Raw genomic sequence first — 13,859 nt, 5'->3', positions numbered from 1 at the left:
GTTAGAAATCACAGCAAAGTAAAAAAAAAATCCTATTTTTACCATGTAAGACACTATAATTAGATGTTCAGACATATGACACACTGTCATTTAAGCAGGCTGAGTTCTGTTTTTTAGGAGACTACAGCCTTAAATCTTTCATAAAAAAAAGGTAGCTGAGGTTCCTTCCCTCCAGCGAACTATCCCCACTCAAAGGATAGTCACCACAGGGATCCAGTGAAGTCTCTGCAGTGACCACTGTTTTTAGTCCAGGCTTCTGCCATATCTTTAGGAGTAACCCAAAAGAATATAGAATAAATACCAACAATCAAATAAATACCTCAAGTCATCAAATGGACAGTGCTGGGTTGATTAAAGCTAGCCTTATTTGAACACCACTTAATATAACTGAACTCAAATTTACACAGGAGTGGAGATTTTAGTGCACACTAAGTATGAGGGAGTACGTGTTTGATAACAGCAGTACCATAATTGCTGCACAGCCAGCTAAGGATGAGTTTCCTCTGCTGCCATGAAACCTGGAATAAATAAAAGCTATTAAGAAAAGCACTTCTGTCGTTAGCAGCAGGCCACAGGCTCAGTGCCCCAGTTCTGGCCTGCAGCATTTGTTATCAGCCTGTGGTGAGAGCCTGTCCTGGGAACTGGAGCTCTGTGCCAAGACGGCTGTTAGGAACTGGAGTTTAATGTGGGATAACAGCAAAGGCCTTGAAAATACTGAAAACAGAGCACCCAGCATTATAAACTAACTGATATCAAATTACTGCTTGAAAAAATCCACATCACAAGTTATGGAGAATGCTTTGAGCTATCAAAGGGAAGCAGCAGCTAAGCTAGAGAGGCTCAACCAAGCGGCAGAGGAGGAGGCATTTGCTGAGACCTGCGAAAATGACACTCTCCGGTATCGCCAAGTGTGAGTATGCCCTAGGGGGTGGAGTCCAAAGGCTGCTGGCTGATTAGAAATCTCCTTATAAAAGGAAAAAAGTCTGAATTTGGGGAAACTGCCATCATGGGGACCTGCAGTCAAGGCGTCTCTGTGGGACTGCCAGGGTGGCACGTGTGCCATCTTCTCTCCCTGTCTATTCCTGCCCCGGCTCCAGGGGCTCTCCCTGTTCCTGCCTGCTCCCTGCCTGCTTGCACCAGGATCTCTGGTTCCTCAGGGACCTCTTGATCTGCCAGCTTATCAGATCGTCAGCATTTTCCCCTCCACAAATTCTGGTTTTCCTCTCTGAAAGTCTTACAGCATCTAGCCTGAGCCTTCCTGCATGTAAACTCAGTTTATCTAGTTCCTGAGTAGAAAGGGTGGTTTAACAGGTAAGGTCATAATGAAACATAATGGTTGGAACTTGAAAGGAAAAACAAACAAACAAACAAACAAAAACTCTGAAATCTGGGGTAACCAACTGTGAAGCACTTTATCTAGGTTTTCTGAGATGTTTGCTGTCACACAGGTCCTCAAATAGTCCTTAATAGACTAAAATAGTTCCTATGGATATATGTTAGCTCAGACCTAAGTTACAACAAGCATGCAAGCAGCATTTAATGACTTTCAGAATTCAAGCAGAGTGGATTACCATTATGGCCCTTTCTGGTATTAGAATTTATTTGTTCATTAATCCATTCTGTAGGAATTTGAGCCTCCCATTGAAATCAATGAGAGCTGTAAGATGCTCTGTACTAGGCACAGTCTGTCTTACACACTGACAAAATTGAAACTTTCAGAATTAAGGGGTACTTTTGCAATGTGACTGAATATTGTCAAGTTAGTCACTGAAATCAATAATGTCATACCTGTGATACCAGCTGATTTGGACAGTGAATCAACCATCTGCTGTGTTCACTTCCTTTCATATTTGTTTTTTTTCCTGGGTAGGAAAGCATGCATGGCTATTTAAAGTACTGCACTTTGACATCCTTTCTAGTATCATTCTACCAGTGGTGTCACAATATTTAGTTGCATCTGAACTTCAGGAAGGTTATTTGTTCATTCATAAGCCAGCTGGGGTGGGACCCCTGATACTTCTGTTACTCTCCAAAAATCTTGATTTTATTTCTTCAGTTGGAAAGCCAATAAGCTGTTTGGCAGACAGTTAACATGACAGCAGTAAAGACTACCCAAATCTTACTCAGCTAAATGATGTAAATCATTGGTCAAACAAAGAAGCTATTTTACTGCTTTTACATCAGCCTGTATCTCATTCCCCTCTATTATCTACAAGATGTTTCTTGCAGAGCATTTAAGTGAATTATAGGCTGGTTACAGCTATACATGAAACTGCTGAAATGGCTCTGTTGTTTTGCTAAGCTTTAGTTGAGAGTCTTCTGATTTACATGCTATATAATCAGTGAATCTGGGTTACCTGAGCCCAGGTACTGAAGCAAAAGTAATTAAACTCTCATTTTCTTTATGCCTTAAAAGTGTCTTGCAGTATGGTTTGCAATTGGTCTACATGAATGAAGGAGTATACATGACCTTGCAATGAAGCCTCTACAGAACATTAATCTCAGTATGGCAAGTGCTCTTAGGCTCCTAAAATGTCCCAGCATGATATATACACTACAGACTTGTTGAAAGTTGTATCATTAAATGAACTAGCTGAGATTTTCCTATTGCTTGGTTATGTTTGCTGGAAACAGTGCTAGAAGATTTTTGCAGCAGGATATCTGCAGCTGAGATCTCTCATCTGTGAAACTTTTCTAGTAATTTTTCAATCCCAATCTGACAAGAGTCAGGACCTAATGTATATAAAATCACTTAACATCTGTAATGAATCATTTATCAGTTAAAATAGTGGGGCTTATTTCTGGATTTGATATTTTTGAGCTTACAAAGACCAAAGCATTTATCTTTTCTATTTGTAAAATTAGAAGATGCATAAAAAACCTTAGGTTTCCATTAATGCAAGTAGATTCAGGGCCACTCACTCACAGTTGTCTTACTAATGCTGGGATACAGAGAAACTGTGACTGTTACCTGGAGATGTCCTTGGTTTCTGTGAAGATTGTTTTTGAGAAATGTGCCTGTTAGTGCTAGCACATTATCACCAACCTCAGCAGATGGATTGTGAGCTTTGCAGTGTTTTGCTTTCTTAAATTTCAGCAAGTTAGAATGGTGAAATTTCATAAAAACCCTCAAGTCTGGATTTTTAAGCAGTTTTCTTGGCTGTATGACTGAGACATAGTCTTTGTTTAACAAGAGGTGACTTGAATGCATTCTAGATGCTCAGAAACAATAAGCAAAAAGTAAAAGCCCAGCTGCAGCTCTTCACACTGCTTTTCAGGAGGAAGAAATATTAAAATTGGACATTTGAGATTTCCAGTATGTAAGTACAGTTCCTTGATGTATTCAGCAGACACTATCAGTCAGGTTTCACAGGGCTAGCACTGGATGCCATCTCATTTTGCAGGTGTAGTCCTGGAAAGAATCTTGGCCAATAATCCAGGCTCTACTTTTTCAGGTGAAGGTTGCTGTCATTTTCACTATGCTCTCTTATTTTCACTATACTCTTTCCTTACTTTCTACACTGTGGAGTTGCTAACTGTAGCTCATTTTATTGTTGTAAAACAAGGAAAGAGAGTGTCACACGTTAAGCAGACTTTTTTTTTGCCAGGTAATCTTCCCATGTCTCATGATAATGAAAGAAAAGTCAAGAGGAACCCTAGGTACTCCTTAAACTGCTGAAATGAGTACCAGGAGAGTTATTGCAATCTCTGAGACTCTCCAAGTAGCATTCAATAGTATGCATTGCAGCTAAAGTTGCTTTTTACTTGTACATAGACTTCAAGACAAATATATGACTAAGTATGTGCTGATTTGTGCACTATAAATTCTTATATCACTAAAATACAGTTATACTTTTGTATAATTTTTCAGTGTAAAGAAGTCTCCTTCATTTCTAGGTACATAATCACTGTCACAGCTCAACCAAAAATACTTGGCTGTGTCAGACAACCTGCTGGCCAGGGATGAAGTACCAATCTAGGCCTATCCTCTAATCCCAACCCTGGACTGCCAGAACTGTCTATCGGGCTAGGTACTGGAGCCCACCTCTAGTGCTCTCATCTCTGGATACCCTGGGTAGGGGGGAAGAAAGGAATCTGCCTGAGTGCCCTAAGGACAAGGAAAGACAAAGGAGTTTGGTGACCCTGGCACAGGACAAGGAAAGGGAAAACTCTGAGAGCTCTTCAAGGAACTATAGAGGTGATTGTTGGAGAGAGATATCATGGCTTTGACAAGAGAAAGGAATGTCTGGATCCAATAGAGAAAATTGTAGAGGTAATTGGAGAAAGCATGTTTGACAAAGGGAGAGGAGTTTGAGGGGAATAAAACACTGAAAGAAGTTGCCCTGAGAGGTGGTAGATGGCCCATCCCTGGAAACATTCAAGGTCAGGTTGGACAAGGCTTCCAGCAATCTGATCTAGCAAACCATGTCCCTACTCATTGCAGGGGGTTGGACTATACAAATTTTAAAGATCCTTTCCAACCCAAACTGTTATATGATCCTATGAATTCTAAAACTGGGGGATGAACAATGGGACTAGGAGTAGTCAGAGAAAGAGGCAAAGAATCACTGATCTCTGTCATAGATAGGTGGAGTTAGGAGATATCTGGCAAGAAGCAAGACTGCAAGAGAAAATTGGGGTAAGCTGAGTGAGAAACCAGAGAGGAGGACAAAGCAAGAGGTAAACCAGGGTAAGGACTTGGAGTTGTAAGTATGAGTATGGGGCAATGAAATGGTGATTAACAAAAAGTGATTAACAAAACAGAAGAACAAGCTCCAAAATTCTGCAGTCCCAAAGTGAGTGGGCCCCACACATATTCGGATTGACATGCAGACACATTGCTGCATGCACTCCAAAGAAAACTGTCACACCAACTCCAGCATTTACAAAGAGCAAATTAAGAAGTTGAGTCTGACACCAGACTTTCCTCACATGGGGTGATTTACAACTAAATTGTGGAGAGGGATGAGACGGAGTAAAACAACAATTGATTTGAAATGAGAAAACTGGATTATTTGAAAAAGTGCAGAACATGTAAAGGATACAGCCCTTGGTAAATGAAAGAATAATATAATGTACATTTTAACAACAGGGCTGTAGTTACAAAACCACTACTTTTAATGTTTCAAACCAGTGTTGGTACTTAACCTCAGCCATCATTCCATCCTTATCTAAAACTACTTCATGAATTTTTATCTCCAGATTAACAGAACCCATTAATAACCAGTCAGACAGGTCTTTTTATACTTTTGCTGTGTATCATCTAGAAGAAAAGAGAAAACCGTTTCTTCAAAGCAACAAAAACCCAAAGCTGATATGTATTTTTATTCATCTTATTTAACAGTTCACAAAAGTAATTTTCCATACTTACAAGAAAGTGATACTTACAGGAACAAATGTAGAAATGTATTATTCCTTCTGAGTCAATTTCTTTGGTTGTTGTTTGGTTTTGGGTTGTTTGTTTGTTTGGTTGGTTGGTTGTTTTTTTTTCTTTTTTTTAGGAGGAAAGAAAGCTGCTTTCAGAGCTTGAATCTGTGGCAGAACTTAATTTTCCACTTCCTTGGAAATCCTAAACCAGTGCCTTTGTACTCCCAACTCTCCAATTTCCAATATGTATTCCCCAAAAATATGTTTAAGAATTGTGTTAATTCTTGCTCTGTCATCTGTTCAGCAATGTCCCCAGAGATTTAGATCACTGTTAAATGACAAGGACATATCAAAGAACATAGAAATGATATATTTCTTACAGAAATGATTTGGTTTCTTTGTGATCTATAATAGATGCCATAGTAGGGACCTCAAATGGCACAGCAGGTCATCTGGGAGGGGTTGTGGAAGGAAAGCAGAGGTGGAATTTTAACAGCTCCCTGAAGGAAATAAGGGAAGTGGAATCTCTCCAAACTGCTCTATGCACATTACATAGGAGCACGATACAAGGTTTTCCAGCTCTACAAGGAGAGAGCAAAATATTATAACTTAAGTGAGTAACCTGATAGCAAGTTTAGAAAAAAAAAAATTGTTGCTGGCTTTCAAAGCTGATGCATATCAAAATAGAATTTGCAGTGCAGCAACTAAGTCTCATTTCTTTTCCCCAGATAAAAGATCACAGGAATCCTATTTCAAGCATTATGTGCTAACAATGAGCAGCCTCCATATTTATTTGCTCTTTCTTGGGGGACCTACTTATAAAGATACTGAGATACTGCAGTGGCATGAAATACACTAATTTCATCACAGCTTTTTCAATTCCATGGGTCTTGAAACTTGTTTGTATGACTGGTAAAGTTTTGTTTTTTTCCTATTCAGGAAAAACCTTAATTGCACTATTTTGCATTCTTTCTCCCTGTCAGTGGGACCTGCATCTTTTCCTGACAGTCTTAAGATTGATCAGTTGATAAGGATAAGCAAATCCTGGCTCTGTTTTAATCTTTCCCAGAAGGATATTGGGTTTTATATCAAAAAGCTGTAATATTCTTCTGATGAAATTCACAATAACTATTGGTATGATTCCCACATCTTTTCCATCAATGGGAGAATAATATTTGTTTCTGCTTTTCCCTTTACAATTGATGTACTGATAAAATCTAGATAAAGGCAAGATACAGGCAAAAAAATTAAGTTCTGTTATTTCTATTCTTATAGCAAAAAATTCAGCTTTCTAGTAGCTGGAGACCCTCCAGGCCTCTAATTTGTCTGGTTTCTCATTGCTACAATGTTTTGTGGTTAATTACAAATTCTTCTTTATTGTTGTCTGTGATTAGACTAGCTGTTGCCACCCTTGCATTCCATGCTGAGAGGCACACAATAAGACTCCATATCTAAATGGAGTAAAACTAAATTATTTCTTTATGAAAAATATCTGTTGAAGAGATTCTGTGGGTACAGCCAATATTTAGATGCAAACACGCAAACAGTTTAATTTCTGGGTATCTAGAGTAAACTTATTCTGCCTCAAACTCTTCTTTCCCATCTGGTTATATGGAGCTTTTCTAACTCACAGAAGCCTTGCAGACCCCCAAGTCATAGTGGAGATGAGCTTAAGGCACCCAACACTCTTTAAGAATTTCATTCATACTTCTGACATCTACACATTCTTCCTGCAGTAACATCTTTCTTGGCAGCTCCCAGTAGAAGAGCTTACCTTGGAGACAGGCCATCACCAGGATTTTCACTCCCCTGGTCTGATCTCAGATGTTTACTTCCGAAGTGGTGGTGATTCAGAGATCATCTGTTCAGTATGACTGCTCTTGATCACATTTAATTAAATCGTAGAATCATAGAACATGCTGAGTTAGAAGAGATCCACAAGAATCATTGAAGTCCAGTTCCTGGACCTGCACATGACAGCACCAAGAGTCACAACATGCGCCTGAGTGTTTTCCAAATGCTCCCTGAACTCCATCAGGTTTGGTGCTATGACCACTTCTATGGGGAGCCTGTTCCAGTGACCAACCACCCTCTGGATGAAGAACTTTTTCCTAATATGTAACCTAAATCTTCCATGACACCCCTTGATGCTATTCCCTTGGGTCCTGTCACTGGTCACCAAAGAGATCAGTGTTTCCCCTCCCTCTTCTCCTCACGAGGAAGTTGCAGACTGCAATGGGGTCTCCCCTCAGTCTCCCCTTATCAGAAGGAGAACAGACCAAGGGACCTCAGCTGCTCCTCATACAGCTTCCCCTCCTGGCCCCTCACCATCTTTGTGTCTGTCCTCCAAACACTCTATGTACTATGTTAACAAATGAAGCTACATTTAAAGAAGAGCACTGTGCCACTTCAGTCCACACCATCCATATCTGTGTGGAACAGTCCTTGCAGTACCATTTACAGCGTGGTCATAAATCTACTAAGCATTATCATCAAGGAAGCTACTTATCTGAAACAGAGCTTGGTGTTTGCATAAAATAACTAGAGTGACAGGCCTTGTTACTCTTTCTTATTGTCCTGGCAAAATCATGAACTGTATGTTTATCACTTTATCCATTCCTGAAATGGAGCTACGCTTTAATGAACATGTTGCATGAAGTGAGTTCCAGTCGAAATTGAAGAAGGCTGCTCATTGAGACTGAAATTGCAAAGGGAATTCAAGTCAGACGCTTAATTATCCAAACTGGAGTTTGACCAAGATACTGCTATTCTTGTGATATGTGTCATGGGATAGCTCGTGATCAAAAGCTGCTGTAACCTTGACTTGAATTTGGAGCTTCCTTTTTTATACTTAGTGTCCAGCAGGTGCCAGGAGGGTACAGCAGTGCTGCTCTTCCTCAAAGCAAAAGGTTCTGTTTAGCGAAGCACCACAAGTTACTTCAGATCTTTACCTGCTTTTCTTCAATGTATCTTATCCAGGTATGGACTGAGCCTGATACTGTTTGGTTTCATGACCAAAGACTCAGAGGTGTTTCTGGCTAAAAAGTAACTCCCCTGGAAACTGGAAAAAAAAAAAAGCTCAAATAAAAGTGTAAGACAATATTTTCCTCATTCCACTCAAACTGCCCCTCAGAACTAAAAATCAGAGATCAAATTAAAATTTTAAATGATGCCAACATTTAGAATTGTCTCACAAATTTAAAACTGCCTAATTATTTCTGTAATATTAATCCATTCAAAAATAGAAAATAAAGTAAAAAAATATTAGAAGTTTATTCAAGTACCATTTGACTAACATTAGTAAACAAATGAAATGATTTTACAGAAGAAAGGGATCTACATATTTAGATATGATATAGATATTTAATAATAATATAATACTTATTGGGTAGCAACATCTAACAAATAACAAAGGCAATAACCTTGAGTATATGTAATGTGATTGAGAGGAGATTAATATATTAAATAAAGATTTCTGAAAGCAGTTGGTGTCTTCAAGACAACCAAGGAAGTGCTTAACGGTTATGGCAATACATAGAGATGGAGCTGGAATGTAAAAGAATTTAAAACCCATAAACAATTTTCCTGCCAATAAGGATTATATTTTCCAGTGTGAACTTCTTAATTGAGACTGAAAATTCCTCCATTATTCTAAAAATAAGGTTAACTGGAAATAGCACCAATACTGTAAAAGAAATGACAGATGTGCAATCAGAAAAAGATGATAACATGAATAAGCCTTACAAGAACTGCAATTCCAGTTACAAATAACAGAAGACGCCTCCCTTTGTGTAAATGAAGACTTCTTCACCATTATAATTTCCGTCTGTCATAATCTACTGTAGTAAAATTAATGCAGCCCGGGAAATTGCAGCTTTGTAACAGCAGCAGCCCTACATAGATTTGCATGAGTAGTCTGTAGTGACAGGAATAGAATATATGGCATAAAAAGTTACTAAAAATAGACTTGTCTAGTCACTGGCCAAATGCTACCCGTTGCTTTTGGGAACGGAGGGTGTCGAGAGGAGAGGCTGTCAGTGCAGCGAGCATGACCCTAGCCGCAGCTCTGGTGTGCTGTTCTCCTGCCTCCGTAGCCCTGCAGGTGGGAAGGAGTGGGTTGGAAGACGGACCATTTTCTGCAACATTAGGTGCTGTCAGCCTCCTAAGTCATCACTGAATAACATAATGTTCCTTGTCTGTGTTTCGCCAGTGGGAGGGTGACTTATTACACAACTGTAACAGGATGAGCAGTGTTGATGGGACTCAAGGTAAAATTCTTCTGCAGATAAGAGGCTCATATTTAATTCCTGCGCTCTGTAGATCTACTGTCTAATTTCTGCAGAGAAAAAAGCACTTTCCCAAGTAAAAAAAAAATATATGGAATTGTATGATGTTCCCATTTTCATGGTGCTTGTATACTTTTGCATGTGAATAAATTACAGACACATACATTAAAAGAAAAAAAGAAAAGAAAGTTAAACATTTCAGCATACTAACTATTCCAGTGATTGTCACATGGTTGTGCATATCAATGCCAAGTCACGATCCTATCTGGATATGGAAGTTTGTGCTAGGTTGTGGCATGGTACAAAGGACAGAACCAAGAAGTATTTTCAAAAGCCTTGTCTATCTTTCAAAACATGCTCTGAAATATTATTCTGGATGCTGTATCATAGTTATTATATTAGTTTATATTGCATTACCTTACTTGAAACCACATATTCAAATCTATAGTTACTCTTTTTTTTTTGTAACTGGTACAGGATTATTATATCCTGCATCTCATGGTTTACACAGTGATGTAATTACATTTCTCAGATTATCCATGATATGAAATTTTATCTTGTCATAGACTCAGGATAGGTTTGCAAATGAAAATCTTGAAAGAATTTTGTGCACTTTGTATATGCTACTCCTCTGCACCTCCCTGTATTACAGTTTTAAAAAAGAAGCCAGGTCTTGTGTTAGCTTATTGTGCCTCTCCCAATGCAGTGAATCTGAGAAAATGTAATAATTAGCTCTTTTCTTGCTATTTTTATTCCATATACTTGCCATGAGGAAAAAACTTTGTTTAGCAAACAGTCCCTTGACCATACTCCAATTCTTGCACTGTGAGTGAGAAGTTATGGGAATTTGCATAGCCCATATTATGTCTGAATTTTTGTTTTTATCTATTTTGTCTTTTAAACAAGCAGTGTATTTCTCTGTGTCTTTGAACAGCTCCTATCACAGTGGGTTTAGGCTTGCAGACTCTATGCATTATAATAAAACTAAAAATAACAGACAGATAAAAAATTCTTATTGGAGGTTTTTTGTTCTTATATATAGCACAGAAAATTACAGTGGTACCTGAAAAAGTCTGCACCATGCAAACAGACTCCCTGAGATATTTTTTTACACTTACTACTTATTAAAGAGGCAAGATTAACAAAGAGTTGTAGTTGTTTTAATATTGATGCACAAATACTTTTGCACTTTACAATGAGCTTCAACATTTTCACTGGTTGGTCTCATGCAAAAGTTAAGATTATTTTATCTAGGGAAAATATAAAAAAAAAATCAATGAGAATGATAATTTTAGAATGAAGAAAAATTAAACTTGAGCATTACCAAGCTTCTCAAAAGGTGTCTCTAAGCATAGGACATTAATAAGAATAGAGGAAGAAAATATGTTGTACCCTTTTCATTTTATCTCTCTGCTAAATGTAAGCCTTGTCAGTAGCCAATGTGCTACCTTGCTCAGACCTAATTTGTTTGATACAGAAGTTTATATGAAACAGGACTGGGGCAGGACAGAGAGGTACAGGTGTGATTCTGTTCTGTGGCACAGGTGAAGACACCTTGAGAAACCTTCTGTAGGGCTGTTCTCAGAGGTGTAGCTGGTTCATTTGCCCGTGTCATTTTCAAAGCTGCACAGTAGTGTATTTTCAGTAGGAGGCATTTCCCGTGGAGGCACGTGCTTGGATCTGTAGTCTGTATCATTCAGCCTTCAGTGCTGCAAGCCCAGGAGATGCCTTGGCAGCACAACCAAGTACCACAGCAAAGGCTGAGACTTGTGCAGAGGGTGCTCTGACTCGCCAGTACAAGGAGCTCAGGGGCAACTAGTGCAGAAAAGCACCTGTGCTTGTGCTACAACACTGAACTCAAGTCATCATGTGTCTTCTGGGTAGTTCAGGCACAAGTAGGGCTGCTCAGAGCACAGCATCCCACCTACCAGAGAAGGCAGGATTTTCATAGCAGGAAAACTGCAGAGCAGTTCAATTAAATATGTATTGTGAGGCAGTTGTGTCCAGAGGAAGAAGAGCAGGAAAACAGTAGCATGGTCTCACTGCCTAAGCTGTCTGCAGGCTGAAATTATCTGATGCTTGAATTTTTCCTTTAGAGCCTGACTAGCATCCAAGGAAGGCTTGTTACCAGCCAGGTGCATCCCCTAGTTTCCTGGTACACATTCAGGTACCATCTAGCTTTCCATGGATACAGCAGACAGTGCTAGCAGATCTACACATCAGGTTGCAACGTTTGGGTTGGAAAGTCCTGTAGACCTTTGACTACCCTTAAACTCAGGGACATGAAATACTGAACAGCAGAGGCAGATGATTGAACTATTTGAACTATTACCTAATTTCAGCTATTAAGACTATAGCAGCTCAGGTGACTAAGGTTTAAAGAACTCTGAAAAGTCAAGTCAAGGAGCTATAGGAATGCTTTTTTTTTTTGGTCCCAAATGGGTTCTCATTTAGATGACAGTCATATTTCCAAGAGTAGGTCAGCACGCTGGGATGCTTAATAACAATAATTCTCAGCTGCATGTGCAGGCTTGAGCAGTCAGACTGAGTTGTGACATAGCTTTCCCTGCAGGTCCCTGGGAAGAGTTTGGGTAATTGCTGCAGGAGGGACCAGGCATTGGTGGAACTCAGTGCAGCCTACTGGGCAGCTTTAACAGTGTATGAAATCTTTTCTGTCTTTTCCCATGCAAGAAAAATAGTAAAGAAATTGGTTGCAACTGCCACTTCCTGCCGTAGGACTCCAAAAGAAAGCCTAACAGCTCTGTTCTTGTTGAAAACTGGGCATGCGATAGCAAAATCATGTGCTAAAGATACAACCTTACCACTAATATTTACAACCTACATTTGCCCAGCCAAGATTGTTTTCATGGTACCTTATCAAGAAGGAGTTTGGGGCACAAAACACCTTGAACCTTAGAAATCCTCACAAAACCAAAAAATATTGATTTGAGCTTGAGAGTTATTTTGAAGCTGACTGACCAGCTCAATATAATTTATACTAAAAAGGCATCTTGCAGGTTAGTCACAGCATTTTCTAATAGAAAAGCTGTTTGCCATAGCATCACTGCATTTCATGGCTGTCATAACACAACCAGCTGCCTTGTAGAACCTTATCCCTTATACCAGAGCTCACTCATATTCAGAGTTTATTTCTACAGGATAATAATGTTCAAAAACACAATTTTGCACTGAATAAGTAGTTGATTAATTCCATAATACAGTTATTAAAGTAATAATCATTACTTTAATAATCATTGAAATCTTCAAAAAATAAACCACATCAGCCCTGATTTAATTTAATGTTTTGATTATTTCTCATAGACTCTCAAATACATTAATCTGTTTTTGTAGAACAGTTTGATTTTCTAGATTTGAATATGAAAACAAGCTCTGGCAGATTTTCTACACGATGCAGGAAATCCTGTTTTATTTTATAAATTGTATTATTAGAGAAGGAATATGACCAGCTTGTGAACTCCCAGGCCATGGTCTCACCTTTCTTTCTCAGCTCTTAGAAAAACATTTGCCTTCCTTGCAAGTCGTTTCAGGGAGTGGCTTGGTTCTGGTTAATCGCATGGCATGGGTGCCGGCGCCGCCTGGCAGCCGCGTCCACTTGTGTGCAAAGTGCTTATCTTCTGCTATTACTGCAGCCTGGCAGTCTGACCGACGGACACGACACAAGGGGGACAAACATCAGTTTTATCTCGGTATGGTCTGAAAAATTAATCAGGGAAGGCTATTTTCCCTCTTTGCCAGAGACTTCCAGATGGTGCCCGAGTGGCAGAAGGAAATTTAGACCTTCCGTCCTGGGAGCTCAGTGGCACCAGGGGACAGACTTTCCCTTTGAGCAGCAGATTTGATAACACGCAGATTCATCTCCTCACGTTTAGAGTTCCCTTGAAGGTTCCCACCTCTATCACCTCGGAGACTGCCACCTCAGTCCATCTGCATCCCCAGAGTCCTGGAAAAGGCGACTGGTTCCAGCTAAACCGACTATAGCACTTCCCTGGTAACTGATATCAATATCCAAACACAGAGCTTAAAAAAACCTTAAGAAAACAAACAAAACCAGAAAAGAACCCACACAACTCAACAAATGCACTCTTTTTCGGGAAAAATTAATTTACAGCAGAAGGTTGTTACGATTCACTTACAGCCACCGCCCACGGCCTGCCCCGCTCATTACCCCGTGCTGGGGGCCCGGCC

General features: G+C 39.5%; 2 protein-coding genes across 8 annotated transcripts in view; one reads left to right on the top strand and one right to left on the bottom strand.

The window, feature by feature from the left end:
* Positions 1-13,825, bottom strand: part of OTUD6B (OTU deubiquitinase 6B) — a 28,129-nt gene extending 14,304 nt beyond the window's left edge. Inside the window, exons 1-4 of one of the 7 annotated variants that reach the window (XM_033512330.1) lie at positions 13,149-13,775; positions 8,319-8,445; positions 7,142-7,334; positions 5,389-5,490 (exon numbers count right to left, since the gene is read on the bottom strand). In XM_033512330.1, coding sequence (XP_033368221.1) covers positions 5,389-5,490; positions 7,142-7,157 — 118 coding nt within the window. In that variant the 5' untranslated portion in view covers positions 7,158-7,334; positions 8,319-8,445; positions 13,149-13,775. Of the gene's footprint in view, positions 1-5,388; positions 5,949-7,141; positions 7,335-8,318; positions 8,446-13,148; positions 13,776-13,807 lie in introns of those variants that run through there. The other 6 variants (XM_033512329.1, XM_033512334.1, XM_033512333.1 and 3 more) reach the window with 6 other exon arrangements.
* The window catches only part of PIP4P2 (phosphatidylinositol-4,5-bisphosphate 4-phosphatase 2), a 24,664-nt gene continuing 24,032 nt past the window's right edge, over positions 13,228-13,859 (top strand). Inside the window, exon 1 of the mRNA XM_015618094.3 lies at positions 13,228-13,360. Within this exon, the coding sequence (XP_015473580.2) occupies positions 13,228-13,360 (133 nt within the window). The remainder of the gene's footprint in view (positions 13,361-13,859) is intronic.

This window comes from Parus major, chromosome 2 (genome assembly GCF_001522545.3).
Source record: "Parus major isolate Abel chromosome 2, Parus_major1.1, whole genome shotgun sequence".
NCBI classification, from domain to species: Eukaryota; Metazoa; Chordata; class Aves; order Passeriformes; family Paridae; genus Parus; species Parus major.
This window is presented reverse-complemented; position numbering and strand designations above follow the sequence as displayed.